The sequence below is a fragment of the Pararge aegeria genome, chromosome Z (assembly GCF_905163445.1).
Source record: "Pararge aegeria chromosome Z, ilParAegt1.1, whole genome shotgun sequence".
NCBI lineage: Eukaryota > Metazoa > Arthropoda > Insecta > Lepidoptera > Nymphalidae > Pararge > Pararge aegeria.
The window spans coordinates 11,644,803-11,668,194 of record NC_053208.1 but is presented as its reverse complement, the minus strand read 5'-3'; the positions used below and the strand labels follow the sequence as shown (position 1 = coordinate 11,668,194).

Genomic DNA, 23,392 nt, shown 5'->3' with positions numbered 1-23,392 from the left:
GTTGCCCCGTTTATAGGCAATGGTTTTCCATTTATCATCAGCATTATCATCGTGTAGGCCATCTGCTTGGGCCGTCATTTATTGTAACGATAGCTGTCCCTCTTTGACTGACTGACTGGCTAGCGAGTCGTCGCGCTCGCATATGTTGTCGCGCCAAACAGTGTTACGGCAAAAAACAACTTCGGCAACTTTACGCACGTTTCGCTCTGACACCGGAGCCCTATAATGACCTACGCGAGTCCCGTGTTTGCACATCTCCCGCACAGATCGTTTAGCAGCTTGCAAAAGCTGCAAAACAAATTCATGCGCATGGCCACCAACTGCCCGTGGTTCGTGCGCAACTCTGACCTTCATAGGGACCTAGACCTCCCTACGATAGCTAGTTATTTTAAACGGCTCTCTAAAAGTTACTTTAAGAGAACCGAGTCTCATCCCAACCCGTTAGTGGTGAAGGCGTGTTCATACACGCCCAATCCAAACGTCGATCCTAATAGGAGACGACCGAGACACGTCCTTGACGACCCCGACGACGACATAACGACGGACAACGCTCCCTATGCTAGGGCTTTAGGGCTACACACCGACGACATAGTTACCACGACACAGCGTCTTCGCCGGCGAAGACGAGGTCCCCGATTTCTTACGTCACCCGGACGTGGACACAACCCACGGCCACGGGGACGTACGGACTAATCACCGTCCGATCAGTCCACCAAATTCCGACGTCCGCCTAAGCCGAGGTCCGAGTCTCGCAGGAGACGCCCCTAGGTAGACGTCACCCCGATTCCTCGAGCCCTAGGGCTCAAAACCCTTCATCAGGCGACGCTACGCGCTCGCCCCGACCCACCGGTGACGCTGTTGAAACCCGTAAGGTTCACAGCTACTAACATTTCGAATCCACACTGACACAGGAGCATCCTCAGGAGATGCTGACTTTACAATGAACATTTGTAAGCAATGTTTGGTGTGCATATAAAGATTGAAGAAATTATAAATTACACCATACAGATTCTCCTGCTTTTCGCGGAGTAGAGCAAATTAATTTTCATAATAAATCATGGAATTCCGCAAAGTAGAAATTAAAGTAGAATTTAATATAAAAAACTACTTTTTGTAACTTAAATATAAAAGCTATACTCGTACGTATGCTGTCGTGAACTTTTTGTAGGCATTATAAAGCTCTACATATCCTGTTAGAAGTATGGCTCTCATAATAACCGATACCCCTTTTTGGTTTCGGCGCAGTATCTTGTCAGTACGCTTAATTGCTGGGCGACACATCTTTGTTAGTAGGATGGTAACGAGCCACGACAAACCACCAGACAAACCCAAATTATTGACCGATTTACCCTTAACCCATTTTTTTTTTAAATATCGATATTAACTACCGCTTGACTGCAATAATATCTGTGTAGTGATGATGCAATATGGTAGAGGGCTCTTGCTTGCCTATTCACTCATATTTTTAATCCATAGGTCACAGGTAAAACGGAAGCTAAAACGGCACTACAGGTTTAAGCGGTGCGTATTAGGCTGAGCCCTTTGAAGCGCACCACGCCTTTGCTGAATCGACATTAATGTTAAAACGAGACACATTTATGTCGGACACATACGTTTATCTTAAGCACCTCAGTGGTTTAATAGCTGGCAACAAATTCAAATTCAAAAATGCTGTATTTATGTGAACTTATTACAGGCACATATGAAGCGTTCCTACATTTATCAAGTTACACTTATGTTAGAGATGGTGATAACTGCATTCGTTAACTTGAACCTAAAGCTAGGAGGGATCCAAACGCGCCCTGGTCTAAGAAGAGCCCACAACAAACTTTTTTTTATTATCTCACAGTCTAGTTAATTTTCAGGAATGAAGTTAGAGCAATTCATACTCAAGCTTTTTTTATCATACATCTAATCCTTAATATTATAATAGGATTTTTCTATAAGCTTACGTTTGATATAAACTTTGAACTTATTGAGAGACATCTCAAGGATTTCATCAAGTAATTTGTTATAAAAAGATATACAATTACCCTTAAATGAATTACTAATTTTATGCAACCTAGTAAACTGCACTACAAGTTTATTTTTACTGCTAATATTAGTATAGTTACAGTCCACTTTCTTTTTAAATTTTGTTATATTTTTGTGTACATAAATTAAATTTTCAAATATGTATTGATTATGCACGGTCATCATTTTAGCTGCTTTAAATGTATCTCTTAAAGACTCTCTTGGGCCCATTTTATACTCGTATATTGCTCGAATAGCCCTCTTTTGCAGTATAAAAATAGAATCAATATCAGCAGCATTACCCCATAATAATACGGCAGCATTACCCATAACAACAGATCCGTTCCGATCCGGGTTTATTAATCTATTAAAAAATATAAGCAACTGTCCGGTGTTATGACATTGGTGGTGCTAATTCCTCTGAGAGCACGCCCATTTCGTAACTAACGTGTCATAAAAATAGTTTATCCCCACAAACCTACGTTGGAGCAGCATGGTGGGTCTGCGCTAAAACTGCTCTACTATGAGAGTGGAAGTCTGTGACCAGCAATAAGATAATAAAGCTGCTGATGATAAGGTATAATACATATGAGCATTATATTAAATAAAGGGTGGTACCGGAGTGGTCCTTGCCTACGGTCTAGATTCATTACTTAGAGCATGTTATTCGATGGTTTGACTTCGACCTCACTTTCGGGGGGCCGAGTTCAAATCCCAGCACGCACCCAAATGTTAGAACATTTCTAAGTTATGTGCCTTTTATGATAGAAATATCACTTGCTTCACAGGTATACATCGTGAGGAAACATGCATGCCCGAGTGTTTTCCGTTATGTTCTCAAAGGTGTGTGGAGCCCACCAATCCGCACTAGGCCCTTGGTATACTAAGGCCTTACCCTCTTCTCTTTGTAGGAGGCCCTGTAGTGAGCCGGTAATGGGTTGATGGTATGATGATGATGATTCGATGTTTAGAAAACAATAAATATTACTTTAACATTTATTATGTTACAAGCTTTCTGATATCCGTAGGTTCTCGACGTTGAATCCTGAAGGATTTGACGAAAACACTTATTTCATAACTTCCGCGTGCATTCTGCACAAACTAACGTATAAAGAGGATTATGGTTTGCGCAGAAACCCCAGCACTTGCATCAATCGATTCAATGAAAGTGGAAATCGTGTTGCAAATGTTCACAAGCTCTCTCGCGCCGAGACTCCATGGGAACAGCGGTACTATCGTAGATATTTACATTATACTAGAAACGCATACTCGCAGAGAGTAAATACTTTGCAGCCGTATCGTGAGAAACAACAAAATTACCGCCTATGAGCTCATAATTTAAGGAAAAATAGCCGGCAGCAAAAAAACATCTTGGCTACAGAGTTGACGCCAGTGGGAAAAGTACTCGTTAGTGGTACTTGCAATAATTTAAATTACTTAGTACCTTTAAATCTTTTTTCCAAGTCGAATGCCCGGGATAGGAGAATCGTAAATCTGACAAGTTGTCAGATTTTGACTTTTGCTCCTCAATATAAAATGACGGGCAAGGCAGCGGGGCGCATTTTTATCTCTACAGAGTTATAGATACGCGTATTTAAGGGAAGGCTTTTTACATCTTCTACCATGCCTATCCTTATGTCTTGTTTAACTCGTACTGGAGATTTTCTTCATTTTCTATCATCTGCATACCCTGTACATACCCTCTATGCACGCCACTGATAACCGGCCCACTACAGGGCACGGGTCTCCTCACACAATGAGAAGGGATTAAATCCACCACGCTGGCCCAGTGCGGATTGGTGGACTCCACACACCTTTGAGAACCACTAACCTAACCTAACCCAACGTTGATAATTCCTGTTTAAAGTTCGACTCGGAAAGTCCCCGTTAATTCCTTGGGTCCGATCTCTAAAATGCAGCCCAGCTTGAAGTAGAAACCGCCACGCGTTTTTAATCTCGATACCTAAGTACCAACTGCTCCAACTATAACAACAACTCATCCACGTGTAAAATTAAACAACCAATAAAATTAAATAAAGTATCAGAATCGGTCATCCCGATCTTACAGAATACAATTACAAGAAAAAATATATATATTCATATGTATTGTGACGGTACCCACATCGCCATATAGCCTCAGCGTAGCTGGATACCTGCTAAGATAGCTTATAAAATAACTACAGATAAAAACACAGACACTGGAAAACATCCATGTTAAACACCCGAAATTTTCCAGTTGTGGGAATCGAGCCCACAGCCTTGAGTCCAGGAAGCAAAGTTACTGCCAACTATCTAAATATGATGTCTACAATATGTATAAAATATATGTAGGTTATACAAAATAAAAATGAAACGCACAAAGTACTACAAAGTGATATAAAAAAGCCCCTGGGATCCGGAATTTCCCGCCAGCTGTGCACAGCAGTCTCACACATAGTTTATTTGCTATACACCGAATAGTTAGCAAGTTTAAAGTGGCGCGCAAATCATATTTAAACTATTTATTGAAGGTAGTTAGGAGATATTGTGCTGGAACAGCAAAGGCTGATAATGAAAACCATGTTTAACTGAAACCACTCTTTGCTATACCTTCCAGTCACAGAATTAAAAACATAAAGAACCCTCATTAACACCCCTATGCGGTTTAGAATATTTAAGGTAAAATAATTACTGTCAACTGCTAAATGGATTGAACTGACTAAACGGCTGTTCGAGAATCACTGCTAAAGTGGAGTGGTTTTTTATGCTTCAATATTAGAAGTATAAACGGTTTCTGTATGTTCTTAACTCTGTGCTTCCTATGTTCTAACTGCAGTCTGAATTATAGTTAGTTTAATTCATTAGGGTTGGCTGAGGTTAACGCTTGATCGCGTTTCAATAGTGTAATCAGGCCTGAATTACTGTAATCGATAGTATATACTATATTGCAACAGTCAAAGCTTTATCATCAGAGCTAATTAAGCTGTCCGCCATTAAGTAATGAGTAGTGAATCATTTGAGTGCACTTTGTAGAATTAGGATATATCACTCGTACATGTGTGTGTATCATCATATTTCACAAGCGGTGATAGACTAGTGGTTAGGACAACGACTTCACTTTTTAGCTGCCGAGTTCTAAGTTTTTAAAATATCACTTGCAATATCATCGTTGAAGATGAAGAAAAAACACCGTGAGGAAACCTGCATTCCTGAAAATTTTACATAATGTTAGTGTTGATTTGATGATGATTCGTAAATAGGTTTTTTGAGATGACGCCCTTTTAAGCTAAATGTACGATTAACAACTAAGAAACTAAGTTGTTAACTTAGTCCAAGTGCTACCCTGTTCCACAAATAGCGAAATGAAAGAATGATACTACTTTCAGACTTTAGTTTAGACGTGCATTTTGTTAAGTTTAGGGATTTGTGTACAACAGAATTGTCACCAATGTCCGATATGTTCACTAACTCTTGCAGGATTCAGGACACAAAATTTATTACAAGAGAATATGTTACAAGAAGAAGATATCATATTATTGATCTTATATGGATTCTCTTTCTGAAAAAAATTATGTTGTCCTAGTTAAAAGGTAATTTCCTCTTAAACAAACGCTTTGATTATTTTTTTCCAAAACGAATGCATCAGATACGCTGGTAAAGCGTGTCCTAAATACGAACAAACATATGTGCGAAAATAACGTTGAATCCGTAATCCAAAGAACTAAAAGCCTGGAAAGCTTTTAGGATTGAAGGTACTCGATCTAAGGTACTCGAACTCTTGGTAATATACAATAAATGTCGATCCAAATCATATCAGTGCTTAAGGTATTAATTAAACATGCTTCCTCATATGACGGCGCGGCGCCTCGTCTCAAATCAACCGCAATCTCCCAGACAAGTCAAAATTATTTTCGAGATACCGGCGTCACTCCATCGTCCGCATGAACGCACAGAGTACAGGGCGTTCGCGCGTCACGTCAACTCAACATCCACTCGATTTAAATAAAGGCATTGAAATGTGAACTTTATAACCTAAGGTTATTCTAACATGAAAATAATAGGAATGTGTTTGTTTTTTTTGGTCTCCTTCGTTTTAGGATTTAGGTGATACAGACGAAACTTTTGTTACTTAGATTTCTGATTTTAAAAAACGGCCGCTTGTATAAATTAAAATTTATAATTTCATTTATTTTAAGTAGGCATACTTTATAAGCACTTTTCAAACGTTAAGTATGAACTACCAGCACCGAATGAATTCAAATAAACATTATATAGAATGTTAATAAGTTTAGTTACCGGTACCGTAAGTGATATAATTTACTTAAATACAAAAAAAAAACAATACAAAGCGTCAATATCGCTAATCGTCTTAAGCACCTTGCCAATGCACATATTACAATACACAAGCCTACAATATAATTAATACAGAACATAATTCCTTTTATATAATATTCTGAATATGCGTTTATCAATTGAACTTCCTAATATAATTACTTCGCAGTTCAAAGAGAGCTACTTAAGCTGATTGAGTTGAACCTTAATTGCTTATTCTGGCTTCGCACTTCTAAAGGAAACTGCACACCAAAGCCGTAAATTTGGCGACTTCCGAGTCGACGCGACGACGGTTTCATTTTGATATAATCTTGTCGAGCGACTAGCTCCCGTGCGTTATTCGCGGCGACATGATTTTCAGTTGCAATGGCGATTTCTTTTGCAAAAGTGTTCTAATCAATCTTCTACTTATAGACATGATGTAAAGCGTAGACTTTAGTCTAAGGAGGATGTGTTGTAGGTAGGTATGTAGGTATGTAGGTAACGCTTTAGCGTTTGCCATAAAAATACAATAACTAGAACTAATGAAAAAATAAATAAAACTACTTTAAAAAGTAATTGAAAAATCTTTCTATTAATAATTTATTTGCTATGTTTTTTTTGTTTATAAATTAAATCTATACTTCCAATAAAAATTAAAAACCAAAAATTATAATAAATAAATAATTCCGTTTGTTCTATGATTAATTTATTTAATACTTTTTTATTCTTTACAATGTTAAATTTACATAAAAAACACTAATAAAAATTTATAACAAAAATCATCCCACCTGCGTGAGTACCCAAGCAACCGGTGAGGGCTCCAGAACCTCATCACAATACGCGCCTTTTCAACGACACTAGGCCTTCTGTATCCGACCCTTGATCGAAAACCAAGCGAAAGCTCTTTCAGATGTTGATTGTTGAGAACACCATTGGCTGAAACGAATTATTAAATCATTATAATCAACCCCCTACGGGGCACAAGTTCCCTCTTGGAATAAGTAGGGTCCACTCTGGCCAAGTGCGGATTGGTCGACTTCACAGCTCCCACACCTTAGAACAATATAGAAGAATATCTAAGGTTTTCGTCACGATGTTTTCCTTCACCGTTAAAGCAAGTTATATAAATGCCAAAAGTTAGAGGTGCGTGCCAGAGATCAAACTAGGTCCCCTCGATATACCAGTAGGTATCCTAGCTAGCTGATCATGTATGCAACTCGTTAACCAAGCAAGTTTCGGCGGCTCACGCGAATGTCGAGTCGACGCGGTGGAGCGCAGTAGAATTATATAATCGTAAACAGACTTACTTTTATGTAACTGAGTACTTAGTACGTTTCGCATAGCAGTTAATTGGTCCGAATACTCATGAGAACTTTGTTACCAGAATAGACAATCGAAATACAAGATCGTGTGATAAAAAATCTGGTAACATCCTACAACATTTTAATGTTAGAATAACATTTTAGTTTTATGATAAGGCATCATAAGGCAAACGAAAGATCAAAGATAAGGCATCAAAAAAAAACCAACTTTGTTAAACAACTAAAAGGCAAGAAATAAATATTTTGTACAATATTTTGAAGTTTTTTTATACGGTTTTCTTTTTTATAGTACTTAGGTACTATAAAAAAGAAAACGTCACATATAGTCGAATTTAGAACTTTCTCCTTTTCTTAAGTCAGTTGAAAATAGGACGCGACGCCTTAATTAATCTTGCCAGTGAAAGTTTCCTTGAAATAAGTCCAACCGTTTTGGAAACAGACATGGAGACAGACAGACGAAAATATTTTTTTTTAAATTTTATAAACCTATAAACTTTCTTAAGCATTGAAATAGAAAACAGACCGGCATTACAACAGCACTTTATAACAGCACTTTATAACGGTTATGTAAGTAATGAAAGAAAAAAGTGCAGAGCCACTTTCTCTAACAAAAACACAGGAAGTATTTAAAAGACTAATAGATATAATATTTATTATAAAACAAGTAATCCAAGTTGTTATCTTATAATGCTATAATGCCCGTATTCACTAAACGTAGGCATCGCCTTAATCTAATGCTTAATTATGTAGGCGATGTCTATAAAAAAACGTTTCACCAACTCTAAGGTGATAACTATTGATCAAATGTAGATATATACCTTACTTATTTACAGCTTATTGCCTTGTGCGTCTTTAGTGAAAATCGGCAGAGTATTATTCTGGTATTATAAGTGGATTTTCTGCAGACCGATTCACTATCTCAGTTGACACCAAATTTAGCTAGCCACTGTGGAAATTCGCCACCAAATAACTCGTTCAATCCAGATTTTGCATTCTAAAAACTAAGTTTTCAACTGAGTTCATTACATATTTGTTGGCAGCAGTATCAATATTAATAGAGGGGCCCGAATGAAAGATAAGAATTCCTTGCAAAACAAACAAAAATGCTTGCATTGAATTCAAATAAATATTTATTGATAAGTCAAAGTTAAAAATATCTCTATTCAATAGATGGCAATTATGATGCGTCCATTAGGTATTTGAATAATATTGTGGTTAGATGATGGCGAAAACCATATTCGAAAACTTCAAACTAAAGTTACGAGGGTTCCAAACGCGCTTTGGTCTAAGAAGAAGCCCGGCCGGAAAACTTGGCCGGGTATTCTTTTTTACTGGCTACTTGCTCTCCCTTCTGCCAAACTGGGCACTATGTTAGACTGCCCCACTCTATAATTCAGCGTCATCGAAATCAACAATTTACAGCTTGTAGTGGAATATTAGAGCAGGGCTAACTTTGACGGCCGATTAGCGCAGTTTGCAGCGACCCTGCATTCTGAGCCCAAGGCTGTGGGTTCGATTGTGTGATGAGCATGAATGTTTGCGTGATGAGCATGAATGTTTGTGTGATGAGCATGAATGTTTTTCAGTGTCTGGGTGTTTATATGTATATTTTAAGTATTTATGTATATTATTCATAAAAATATTCATCAGTCATCTTAGTACCCATAACACAAGCTACGCTTACTTTGGGGCTAGATGGCGATGCGTGTATTGTCGTATTATATTTATTTATTATTATTTATTTATTTAATGGAATAAAACAGCGCTCAGTCATTGGGGTATTCGCATTTGTGAAAAAAAAACCACAACTTCCACATATTGAGATAACACTTAAATAGAGAAATAACTGTAAATTGTCATGCAAAAGTACACAACCATACAGCAGCTGTTTTATATTTAAGTAGAATTAGGGTCAGGCAACAGCAAAAATGTGATGGTTCTAGATAATATTTAAACGTTCATGCGCACGCACATACACTTCTAAATGCAATTTCGAGACATTACAATTATTGGCATTGAGGTTATAAGGGTTGGCAATATATATTTTGAAGATATCATTTCAACCCACTACAGAGCACGAGTCTCAAACAATGAGAAAAGCTTAGACCGTGGTCCACATTAATGGAACATTACGGATTGGTGGAGTCCACACAGCTTTGAGAATATTATGTATAACTCTCGGGCATGTAGGTTTCCTCACGATGTTTTCCGTTAAGGTTGTACGTATTTTTTTTGATTTCTAATCGTCATCTTCATTACCGGCCCACAACAGAGATCGGTCTGGCCCGTTGGACTACGGTCAACCTACGCTGGCCCAGTGAGCAAAATTATGTATAACTCTCAGGCATGTAGGTTTCCTCACGATGTTTCCCTTCATCGTCTAAGCGAGTGATATTTTAATTACGTTAAACGCACATTACTTAGAAAAGTTAGAGGTGCGTGCTGGGAATCGAACTCGGCCCCAAAAGTGAAGTCGAGCTCCTACCCAATGCGCTTTCATGGTGATATACCTACTTTTAAACGAATTCGAGATGCCAATTGAAGGATTGCCCGTGTATGTCGGTATGGAGGCCCTTATGAATTTAACAAGAAGCAATAATATTTTTTATGTATCTGCGTGCGGTAATATTACTTGTAGCCAGCATGCGAGTTGTAATCTGCAATAGTAATCACCATTAATTGTCGTGAAGGAAGCGTCAGGCCATTGTTAAACTGGCCTTGGGCATGTTAATTATATTGTCTTACATGTTAGGTTTATTTTTCAAGACAATATAACATAGCCTGTGTTACATAGGTAAATATAAAGTTAGCGTAGATGTTAGAAATACGAAAATATTATTATTATCTACAAGCTTTTGTCGGTTACTTAGACCGAGTGTACTGGTCTTTTAAAAAAATCCCGCAGTAACCGTTCTTACTCCCTGAATAAAAGTACCCAATATCTGTCTTGGACACGCAAGCTTTTTCGATACAAAATGTTGGCAAGATTTGTTAAGCTGTAAAACCGTAAATAGATAAATAAATAGATAGTACAAAGAAAAATTGTTTCTTGGATGCCTTTCCGGGATAACAGTATCCTGTAAAAATTTTTAGTAATATACCGATTTTACACTTGCTTTAGTATTTATAATATAAAATATTAATCCTTATAAAAATGAGTCAGTCAGTTTATTATCAAGTGCTACAGTAATTTTGATAAAGTGGGAAAATAATTAAACTTTTGATATAGGTACTATAAATTTATATTATGGATTTTTACAAATGCGCAAATTAAAATTATATTTAATTCACAGCCAATGTTCATGACATTGGGCCGGTGCGTATTTTTATATAATAAAAGGGTGCATTTTCGATCGACACTTCAGCAGTCCGACATCCCAACCCCCTAGTGGTCGAGTCGACTTATACTCCCGACCCCAACGTCGATCTCATACGGACACTACCGAAGCCGGTCCTTGACGACCCAGGTGTTCAAAGCACTAACGACAATGTGTCCCAAAAACACACACACACTCAACATAAACAGCGTCTTCGCCGGCGAAGACGAGTGCCCTGATTTCTGACGTCATCCGGACGTCGACCCTTACCACGTTCAGGGGGGCGTTCGGACTGAACCATAATTAGTCCACCAAGTTATATTAACGTCAAAACGAGCCGAGGTCCGAGGTCTTGAAGGAGGCACCCTAGGGTCAGCGTCCCCCATTTTCTCCCCCGATGTCGTCGAGCCCTGGGGCTCTTCTAATGGCAAGCTTTCGCGCTCGCCACTCTACCCGGGCGACGCCGCGCCGTAGCAACCCCTCAGGTGGTTATCGGCAAGTGTCCTTCCGAAAAAGAAAATGAAAAGATACACTTCAGTCCCGAATGTACTTGAACGATGTAAAGATACTTCCCGGTGTCTTAGTCGTTATCACAAGACACTGCTTATTACATAAATCTTGCCCTTTACTAACTCGAAAATTACCATTACCATTAAAAAAGATCTATGAGTAAGGCCGTAACCGCACCTAATTTTTTATTAGCCACCCGGATGCCTTAGGAAACCTGCATGCCTGAGACACAGTAAATATACAAGCTGTGTAAGCTGTTTACTGTGCCTGAGAGTTCATAATCTTTTCAAAGACGTCTGAAGTCTGCCAATCTTAACTTAGTCATGTTGATAGACAACGGCAAACACGTTGACGTAACACTTCAAAAATGAAATGTAAAAACTGATAACTAAAGTCAAGTACATTACCTAAACTTGCTAACCCGCATCAGATCAGTGTGGTGGGTCTTAACTCTATATCCTCCTCTCTAATAAGTGACTTGTGACTGCAGCTCACTGGTTGGTCTTAATTTGGTGATAAAAAAAACCATTCCTTTGAATATACCAAAAATACATTTTGAATTATACTAGTACAGATATGTACTAATTACCACTCATCAATCGTAGCTATTTAGCTATGCTAGCTTATAAAAATCAAAGTTTATTGATTTTAGTATGATAGAGGAATATTAAAAAGCTTTTAAGGCAAGCTTTAGGAGTATTTGTAAAAAAGCTTTTTAGAGCACTCTCCCGCAGAACGTAATCCACCACGGATTAAATAAACTACACATCCGTGGTTAGAACCCATTACAAAACTGAATATGATAGTTACATCCATCCGCCAATATTCTTAGTTTTAGTAGCATTTTATATTAGAATAGCGAAATTGTATATCTTTATTAATGTATTGTGTATAAGTGGACCGCAAATATTATTGTGAAGTCTCAATATTATTAGTGTTTATATTTTGAAATTCATTCCAAAAATCAAAGATAATCAAATGAATCCACGTAAATCTGGCTACTGGGGGTGGCATGCTTTGATCAATTAAGTCACGGTTTTTTTATCCCGCTGCTATTTCCGAAATGAACTCTCTCCCGTAACTGTCAAAGCGACTTTGGCACCTAGCGTTTGAATATTGTTCATTTTCTATCTCCGTTCAAAGGACAATATTGCGACGAAATTGATACCAACCAGGTTGACTTTTATTTGTATCTATTTTGTAATTGGTGGCTATTTATTGTTAACCCTGCTTAGCTTCTTGTGGGCTTATTTTTATACCAGGGTGCGTTTTGATTCCTCATAGCATTTGTATTAAATTAACAAGTGTACAAGCTAGAGTTTTCATGATTGGGAATTCTTGCAAGGGTTAACTGTTTGATGAATGTCATGTGCGTTTTGAACGCACGTTTCTCACAGTGCGGTCCGTCTTTCTTGGCCTTGCTGAAGTTTGTTGCTATACGAGACCATCTCGCCTGAGTCTGAGGTGACATTCGTACCATGCATCTACGAATTTCACCTCAGACTACAACTAAATTCAATGAATCAATATAAAACCTGTACCTCAGTACTCGTTTCTTTAGTACTCAAATTCAGCATGTCTCCCGTCAAAAATACCCGATGGAAAAATGGGCTATACTCATCAACATCTCCTCACAAAAGTGTAGAAAAAATATAGCTAGGTATATGGTAGGTAGGTATATGTAAGTTTCATCTTCGATTTCGTTATCAAATAGGCTCATATCTATTTCATTAAAAAAGTTTTTATGTTTTTAGAGATTTTGAGTGTATTTTAATTAAGAATTTTTCTCACAGATGAAGGAGTTACAAAGACGTTTACTTGCGCTCGACCTCTGATCGGGCAACATGTGTTCCTGCAACTAGTCGGCGTAGAAGGCTCTCTGTCGTTGTGCGAAGTCGAGGTCTTCACTACGGAAGGTCAGTACAATTACTTGATACAGCGTACTACGATACAAATTATAACGAATTAATATTACGAACTTTAATATTATTTGTAATAAGCAAAGACTAAGGGAGTAAATAATTTTATTTGGACTTCTTTATTGAACTTTACTTATGGGCATGGTACCCAAAAAGCTGGAGGAGCTATTGGCCCTTTGAATCGCTACAATTAACCGTTAGACTACATAAGCGCCAGGTCCTTGGTCACCAGACCTCAAGACCAGTTTTTGTTTCACGATATTAATAAAAAACTTAGTACAAAAAAAATGGGCGTAATTGCTATCATCTCACAAGGCGTAAATCACATCCTAAATACCAACATATTTAATGGGTGCTTCGAATCTCCTTAAAAATAATGCTGTAACCACCGGTGTGTTACAGCATTTTATTCAGCACAGATTTTTAAAGTTGTGCGGTCAACGTCCGTATGTGTGGACTTCACACGCCTTTGAGAACCCTATGGAAAACTCTCAAGCATGCAGGTTTTCTAACGATGTTTTTCTTCACCTAAACTAAACTAAATGTAAAGAAATAAATTGATACATTTGCTAATTACAATATTAATATGTACATTGGCTATCGATATTTTATAAGAAGCCTTACTGCAAAACGTACATTTGACTAAAATACGTGTTTTATACCAGAATAAATTCATTTATATCGGATACGACGGTGTTCCAAGGCAATATTTTGAAATATAATTTCGTAAAAATTGGAAGCCTTATGTAATCTGAAATCCAATCAAAAACGGGTGGGAAAAAAGTGCAAACTGCAGAGTGTGGTTAGATACTGAGAACATATTTCTACGAATCTCTGTACACGCGCGCGAAAGTCTAATCCACACAGACTTCAAACTAATTAATAAGCTGTCGAAAAAAGTCAGCGCATATGGGAATAATCTCGTTTTAATGTTACGCCGCATCGACGTTCGCCTATTCCTAGGGTTGTCAAATTGGTTGTAAACTTGGAAAAAGCACATTTATCCCCCAAGTCAAGTTATTACACCGCTTACTTACTATATACTTATTTTAGGATACTACATTAAAAATGACTAAGAGCCATCAGCACCACGGAAATGACTGCTTTCTTAGTCAGGGTAGCGTACAGCACAGAACGCGTTTCATTCGCAAACCTAATTTAAAAAATTGCTCGGTAAAAAGAAGGACTGTTTAGATAAATATAAATTAAACATTATATAACTTGGAATGTTAGTTTAAAACGTGACTAATATTATTAAAAAAAAAATGTTAACAACACATTGCCATATTCTTTGTCTATTTAAAATCTGCCTCTGATTTCTATACACAAATAAACGAAAAAATTGCATTAGCTGACATTCGTCGCATTTCCACTCGGAATTTTCTTTATTGAATGTTTCCTTATTGTATAAAATGAGAAATAGCGCGCTAACTTCGCTCGGATGTTTAAGTTGATTTAGAAATTGCAAATGCTCGTCCCGAGGAACTATTCCTGTTTTGCCTTATTTAAAATACTTTGTATTCCCTATAACAATTGAGTGCATTAATAATGTGTGGATTGACAGCGGCATTACATGTTCGATAGCGCTGGATAAGCAACGTTAACTCAAGTAAATAAATGGATGGGTGCCTGTCTTCTGAACTTTGGAAGATAATTATTTGGTATGATCAGTCGCAACTCCTATCACTAACAAAGAGTATGACTTTACAATACAATGCGATTTTACAATACATTGTTAGTTGATGCTTAAGGTTAACAACAATTTCTATTTATTAAGACTTAGCACTGAAGTCCTCATAAATGTAAACACGCATAAATGGCAACACGTCATATACTTAGTATCGTTAAGACGATAATGAGGGGTTTGCTGCTGTCCACTCTGGAGTTCTGTTTTTTATCTCCAATCATTTTTATTAGAACTGCACGAAATTTGGGCTAAACTAAACGGATAGTATAACCTATCCAGTAAAAAGAATCGTTTAAATTAGTTAAAATTTGATGGAATTATGGTTTAAAATCGTTCTCTCTTTCATCCCCTCTCCCAAAGGAACTGATTTGAATTTCACAATAAAAAGTATCCAGTATCCTACATCGGAGTATGAACTAAAATTGTGCATAGTTTAATTTGAATTCATTCAGTAGTATTAGAGTGATGCGTGGCCTAGATACAATCAGACAGAAAGACACGAATGAAATAAAATTCAGTTCTGGGTTCAGAATCGGTTATTAGAATGCCCTCCAAAAAAGATTTTTAAATATCTTCAATGTACAGAACTTGAACCGTTACAGTTTAATTATAAGTAGGTATAGATAACATATTGACATATTACACAAGAAATTTTCAGGAAACGATAATTTTTTATCTGGCAGCCCTACTTTCACCCTCAGAGAAATTGCTCCCCGACGCGATACGCAATCCCAATTAACTGAGTTGGAAGTTCGTTTACGTGGATAGTGTTAGGTGTCAAATTAGCTATCTATCGATCTCCTAAAAATAAACCTAAGTGGATGAAGTATGTGCCTACATAGTATCATATATTTTGAAGAAAGATAATCATTATTAGCGGTAGAGAATTTATATAGATTTAGTAGTGTCCAGAATCTGTCCAATACCGAATAAAGGGTAGTAAATGGTTTATTGCTGTTAAGATTTTATAGCAGACATTTCAATCAAGAGTTGAGGAATGAATTCGTATGCAACATTAAAATGTCTTATATGTATAACAAAAACTACAATTCAAAGTACTATAAAAAAAAAATATATTTGTCAGATCATGTAAACAATAGATAACTATAGATCTATAACTGCTTTTCTAGTTTCAAATTTACTAATGGGGGGTGGCGGTGGGCGTGGAATTTCCTGAAGATTCCCGGCTTCTTGTGGGAGCGGCCGAGTTATTTGAGAAATATCTTCTACGAAGGAAATTCTTTACAAAATATACAACATTCTTTAATGCAAAATCTATGATACTAGAGGTAGTACGATCATGAGAATGCCGTATGAAATTGCAACTATAACATTAACAATTTGAAAAATACATTTTAAAATACCGAATACTGTGAGTATATTTTAGCTAAACTATAAGTTGTAACTATAGCTAAATCTATGATAACTCGTGATTAATATGTCGGCCATGACAGCTGTCATTCTCATCAGCATTAATTAGGTATGTCCAACTACTGAGTCAATTAAATTTCAAAGATATCAAACCATAAGATAGCTAGACGATCGAAGATCAACGATTACTATCCAGGTTTATTAGAAGATATTTTATCCGGCTCCGATAACTTGATATAAGTACTCTTGGTGGCTTGTAGGAAAAACCTGTCGTTTGTGCCATTCTCCTTGGCGCAGTGGTCTTATAAGTGGAAGGCGGGTTCTATCCTGGACAGGAAATTATCTATCTAAACAGAATTATCTGTGGTCTGGCCCGAGGCTATGGCGATGTATCGTCGGAGTACGATGCCGCGAAGAAACTGATTAGGTGTATGGGTGTAAAATACCCCCAAACAGGTTAGCTTGCTAGTATCTTATACTGCATCATCACTTACCAGGTTAGATTGCAGTGAGGGGCTTACTTGTAGTGGAATAATGAAACCATTTAAATCGGTGATCAATCTCATCGCTAACTGATTTGGGGTTTGCCACCAGTATGTATTTTGGTGGCAAACCTCAAAATTTGTTTTCTGAAGCATAGTAGGTCTAATCCTATCTGTCAAAAGGGTCTAAGAGCGGAGCGGAAGAACGGAACCGGAGCGGCTGGTGACCAAGCACTCCAAGTAGGTACTCCCACAGCGTAGAGCCCCCAGCCGCTACGCGTTAAGACCTCCTCATTTTGCGACCCTTCCAAATCTGAAATAAAGTCGGAAATATACCGACTAATATTTTGACTGATAATTATGACGCCAAAGTTTTCGTCTATTATTATCTCACTAGGGATAATAATCGGGACCGACGGCTTAACGTGGTCTTCGTGGCTCTCAGAGGGCAGTTAAGTTCATGGGGTATTTAGGGGAGCTGTTAGTAGGATATGAACTAGCAGCATTAAATTGAAAAAAATGCATTGTCGACAGAATTCTCGAACGACCGATGTGCGCCAGTTGGAGCGTCAGCAGATATTGAACTGGCTGCATTTGCTAGAAACTGCTACGAGTTCAACGTAGCGAAAGGTGCATCTTTTGAAGACGCCAGGCGACAGTGCCAAGCGCATGGCGGCGATCTTATACACGGATTTCAGGTAAATGTTTATGCATAGATTCAAATAACCGTAACAAAAACCGATCGTAAGGGCAAAATTGAATGCGAGGAGAACCCCACCGCTTCCCACCTGTTTCCTAAGCATCCTGCGAGCGACCACTCAAAAGATTTGTACTCGAATAAGCGCTTCTTGTTATTGGTTTAGCACTGACCTCCGGTTCGGCCTTGTGTATACAACGATATACGTACTTATTTTTATTTATATTTACTTCTATCGAACTTCTGAATTAAATCAGAAGTTTCCGCGAGTTTAAAAACGTTGAGGATTACATTAAAAAAGTTCTTTTTTTTTTAATTACGCCCGATTTTTATAATAAGAAATCTTAAATAATCTGACTATAGAACCTTATTGAATGCCACACATCTCCCAAATAAACTCTTTCTACGGGATGCTTTAAAAACAAAAACAAACGCTAATGAAGTCGCGGGCATTGGTTACTCGATTATAAATGTATGTCGAATATCGTTAGGTTACGATTGTTGTGGATAAAAATAAACTGATATTTTTTGTAATGTCATCAGGGGGCAACATCAAGCTACTTAATTCAGGAATTAGAAAGAAGAAAGACGCAGTTGAAAACTCAGCTGGTGTGGATCGGTGCACAAAAGGAGCCCGGACTTACTTCACGAACATGGAAATGGGTTGACGGTGAGTATCTTACTACCGGAACCATCAGTTTCTTTTACAACTCAAAACTTGGAGGACAATATGAAATAAAGGATTTGTATGCTCATTATATCCTACTAAACACAGGTGAAACCGTGTCAAAGCCGGCATGGGGCAAGGACCAACCAAATAATTACAACGGAGAGCAAAACTGCGTAGTATTGGATGGAGGACGCGCCTGGCTCTGGAACGACGTTGGCTGTAATCTCGACTATTTACACTGGATCTGCCAGTACCGTGAGTGTCACCTTCATAGGTACATATCTATAATTTTGTTATATGCCCTGCGAATTCCAACTGCGACTTTATGGTATTTTAGAATTTTTTATATTACCTTTGTAATACATTAAAGTTTTGTTTTTCTTAAAAAAAAATATTTCTTATGACAGGAACCGTAAATAGAATATACGTAAAAACTTTCTTTTGGGTTAATTTGTTATATTCGAATTGTAAAAACCTATTTTTTTTTTTTTTACTTCGCAGACACATAAAACTGTTTTTTAACGTGTACATAAGAAAGATGACCTGAAATTAGCGAATTATTATATTTGTGACATAATTTTTCATACACTTTTACCTCAGATTTTTTACATAATACGCCAATTTTGTACTTACTAAACTTACTAAAAAAAACAAAAATTTTAACGTAATCGAGAATCAGATAAACCTTGCGTACTTCAGCTGCTGCTATGTTCGACTGTATTATGTATTTAGAGAATGCTATTTGACTTTATTTTGACCTAATTATGGTAAATAAGATGTTCAAATTATGGCTGAAAGTTTAAACACGCGAAACTATTTTAGATCTTTCAAAGCGAAGCGAAGCGAATTATTTGGAATTTGCATTGTTGCCTCGCAACGTTATTGCGTCTTTTCCTTGCATAACAACTCAGTATACCTGTTGCGGCATGTTATGCGAATGAGCGTATTAGAGTAGAAAATTAATAGCTTGGGACAAAAGGTTAATAACATTGTCGAATTGTTTCACTTATAGTACCTCCAACCTGTGGCAGTCCCGATAAACTGTTAAACACAACCATCGAGGGGAACAATTACAAAGTTGGATCTACCATAGCTTATAAATGTCCAGAAGGTCACATGTTTGTTGGAGACAAAACTAGAGAATGCAAACGAGATGGATTTTGGTCCGGTACAGCGCCCAGTTGCAAATGTAAGTTTCCTTCAAATCAAATTATTAATCAAATAGAGCAGATAACTATAAAATTCTATTAATTTAAACTCTTCCAAAACTAACCTTATAGTTACGTTTTTAATTCAATGCTTATAGTATGTGTTAGTTTTCAGTTTATGTATTGGTATTTAGCTCTTCGTATGTAAGTATTTAATATTCTGTACCACCTCCAGTTTGTTCTCCTCTTTTTTTCTAATTCTTAATTTAGTAATAAGGCCCCGTTTTGTATTCTGCTTCTATTTGTTTCTGATTTGTTGTATAATTTTTTACTTCATGTGGTGTACAAATTAAGTGTAATAATAATATTATTTTTAGATGTAAACTGCGGTGGTCTGACTGCGATTCAAGATGGAGATGTCACATTAGTGGACGCAAGAGCAACTCACGGCGCAAGAGCCGTGTATTCATGCAAGGAGAACTACACTTTAGTAGGAGAACAGGAACGCGTTTGCGGCGACGAAGGTATTTGGGAAGGAGAAGCTCCAAAGTGTCTGTTCGATTGGTGTCCTGAACCACCACCGGTGGATGGGGCTACGGTTAATATTGGAGGACATAAAGCCGGTTCCCTGGCTACTTATACATGCCAGAATGGTTTTATACTCTTTGGATCACCGGTGAGTATTACGAGCAGAAAAAACTATCATTTAATAAAAGATGTGGCTTTAAATATAGTAACAGCTGAGTTCACAAAAAAAAATAGTTTCACATGTTAGGCCTTGTCCGCGACTAGTTACCACTCCAAATTAATTGAGTATTCCGATATCTCGAGCAACTACCAAAGCGAAAGGGTTCATGTCTCCATCTTAGTCTTAGATAGATCACTTACCATCCGGTGAGAACTTACACGTATACTTACCATCCGGATAGAACGCTAATATAAATTTTAATAATGTATCTTTTACTTTTAGAGTGTAACGTGCAATCTTGGTGGTGTCTGGTCAGGAACACCACCTTCCTGCAAGTACGTTGATTGTGGTACACCGGCACAGGTGCATAAAGGATCCTTCAGGCTTCTTAACGGCACTACAACGTATGGATCAATTGCTCAGTTCAATTGTGAACCTGATTACTGGCTAGCAGGAGCTGAAGTACTGACCTGCAACCGTGATGGAAAGTGGTCCAATGACATACCCACGTGTGAACGTAAGTTATTCTTAGGAAGGTAACGATTTTATTTGTAGGACTATACTCAAATTAATTTGCTGATTTTTGGTCATAATATGAGGGAAAGCTGGAAACAAGCGGTCCAGGTACGTGGATTTTGGAACTCTCTATAAAAGACCTATGTCCAGCAGAGGACTTCAATCGGTGAAGTGAAAACTGTAAATACTTATCAACTGTTTCATAAACATAAATTGTTGTCGGGAACAATATTAAGATAGGTGCTTAATACAAGCTATAGATGTAGCTAACAATGTAGAGAACAGAAAGCAATGTAAATTAAAATATTGTGCGGCATCTTATTGTGTATTTGACTATATTTCTCATCCGTTCACGAACGTTAGGTTATACTCGTAAATATACCTAATGATTTAGACCATATAAACTTAAATTCATTTACAATCGGGCCTCTGATTACGTTATTTGCTATATTTCTTATTGTATGAATTTCGTCTAATTTCTCACCATAATTTCAGTGATATCCTGCGCGGACCCAGAGGTACCAGCTGGCGGGTATATGGAAGCTTACGACTACAATGTTCACTCGACGATTGATTTCCACTGCGAGAAGGGCCATAAACTCGTTGGCGAGCCCAATCTCACTTGCCAGCAAGACGGGGAATGGTCAGGCGAATCGCCGAAGTGTGAATGTAAGCAAATAACTTTAAAATTGCTTCCAACAGAACACAATTCTCATACAGCCGAAAGATATATACCAGGGGTTCCCAACCTTATTAAGCCAGCGGCGTACTTACAAGTAAAGAAATCTTTCCCGGCGCCCGCACCTTAACCTTGTTTAAATAGGTAGGCACTTGTAAGTTAGGCCGATAGGCGTAAAGAAGGAAACACTCTCATTATGAAAAGAATAAAACCATAAATTATACACTGTTACAAATATTTAGGAAAAATAATACAATTGGATGGCTGAGCTTGGAGGTCTTCACACTTTTTTTTCAAAGTACAAGCAAGTGGATTAAGCTGCGACACTGCTACAACCCCCTATCCATATCCCTATCCCTATCCCTATCCCTATCCCTATCCCTATCCCTATCCCTATCCCTATCCCTATCCCTATCCCTACTAATATTATAAATGTAAATGTAAGTTTGTTTGTTACGCTTTCACGCAAAAACTACATAGAATTGGATATTGGTACAGAAAAAAATTTAAACGCTTTCATTTTCTAAGATGTAATATTTATTTTAAACTAAATATTTTCCCTTTTCATAAATTGCTGCCATAAAGCTCGTGGAAATAAAAATTTTAACACGTACAAATTGTCGCGCTTAAAACGGTAGTCCTTTGAAGCGAGTTCTGGCGAGTACGGCGAATGACGTATGGTTTCTAACTGCAGCTCCTTTGAAGTTACTACGGTTTCTTGTGCAGTGTGAGGTTTTGCGTTATAATTGAGCAATAATGGTGGAGGTCGATTCACACATTCTGTAGTCGGTACTTTTTCTTGAATTTATTTATTTTATGTTTCTTCGTATTAGATGTGGATTGTGGAAAACTACCTCCATTGCCCTACGGTACATCAGAATTACTGAACGGCACAACTCACTTGGGCAGCATTATCCAATACGCATGTACTACCAACTACAGGCTCGTGGGAACCGTAAGGAGATTATGCACAGAGGAATATCAGTGGAGCGATTCATCACCCAGATGTGAAGGTAAGTTTACCTCCAGAGTAGATACTATAATACCCTTAGAGTTCTCCATAATGTTCTCAAAGGTGTGGTGTCCACTTATCCACCTTGGACCAGCTTGGTGGACTACGGCCTTAACCCCTTCCCATTGTGGGAGGAAACTTAAAATATAACCTAAAAGAGTTAATAGTCAACGCCTGTGTTGTCATGCATGCGTGCTAGGTTTCCGCACTAAATTGCATGACCTTAAAGTTCCCAATAATGTTCTTAAATGTGTGGTGTCCACTAATACGCCCTGGACCATCTTGGTGGACTACGACCATCATAGGAGGAATCTTAAAATATAACCTAAACGAATTAATAGTCAACGGCTGTGCTGTCATGCATGCGTGCTAGGTTTCCGCACTAAATTGCTTAAAGTTAAAGTTTAAAGTTCTCAATAATGTTCTTAAATGTGTGGTGTCCACTAATCCACCCAGGGCCAGCTTGGTGGAGGAGACCCGGGCTGGAAATGGGTGAAATAATATCATCATGACGATGATATTTCAGACAGAAAGAAACACATAACTAAAAATATAATATAGCTCAAAAACATATATAATTTAGAAAATACCCATAACATAATAGCTGTACAATATACGGTCTTGCTTTTCGCTAGGAAGCGCTCTAGCGTTATCTATAGTATTTAAATAAACAAACTGTCGGTAAACACACAACAAAGAATGAAAAATATATACAATATAATATTTTATTACTTTAAATGTGACGTTTTATCGGGGTTTTGTAAAACACCAAGCACCTATTCAGGTGGGGAGCATTGTTGAGAATGTGATCCCGGCATGAGCCTTATACCCGAAATAGAAATGAATCAACTGAGGGTCCGAACACAATAGCATTTCTCCGGCTGCGGCCCGTACATCTACAGAATTCGCAAACCAGTGGGTGGATTTTAAATCCCCCTATCTACCCAACTAAGCGTACTAATATGCGAATTCATAATTTTAATTTCTTACAAACTCTCGGAATCGCGGTGTTTGATTTGCAGGTAAACAAACACCCCCTCCGTTTGCCCCCTCATCTCCTTTCCACCC

The 23,392-nt window shown here is 37.7% G+C and overlaps 1 protein-coding gene across 1 annotated transcript in view; it reads left to right on the top strand.

Moving 5' to 3' along the window:
• Positions 1–23,392, top strand: part of LOC120636678 (CUB and sushi domain-containing protein 1) — a 123,700-nt gene that overhangs the window by 82,019 nt on the left and 18,289 nt on the right. Inside the window, exons 5-13 of the mRNA XM_039908246.1 lie at positions 13,249–13,371; positions 17,449–17,612; positions 18,155–18,281; positions 18,387–18,536; positions 19,294–19,470; positions 19,807–20,105; positions 20,400–20,634; positions 21,129–21,302; positions 22,146–22,325. Coding sequence (XP_039764180.1) covers positions 13,249–13,371; positions 17,449–17,612; positions 18,155–18,281; positions 18,387–18,536; positions 19,294–19,470; positions 19,807–20,105; positions 20,400–20,634; positions 21,129–21,302; positions 22,146–22,325 — 1,629 coding nt within the window. The remainder of the gene's footprint in view (positions 1–13,248; positions 13,372–17,448; positions 17,613–18,154; positions 18,282–18,386; positions 18,537–19,293; positions 19,471–19,806; positions 20,106–20,399; positions 20,635–21,128; positions 21,303–22,145; positions 22,326–23,392) is intronic.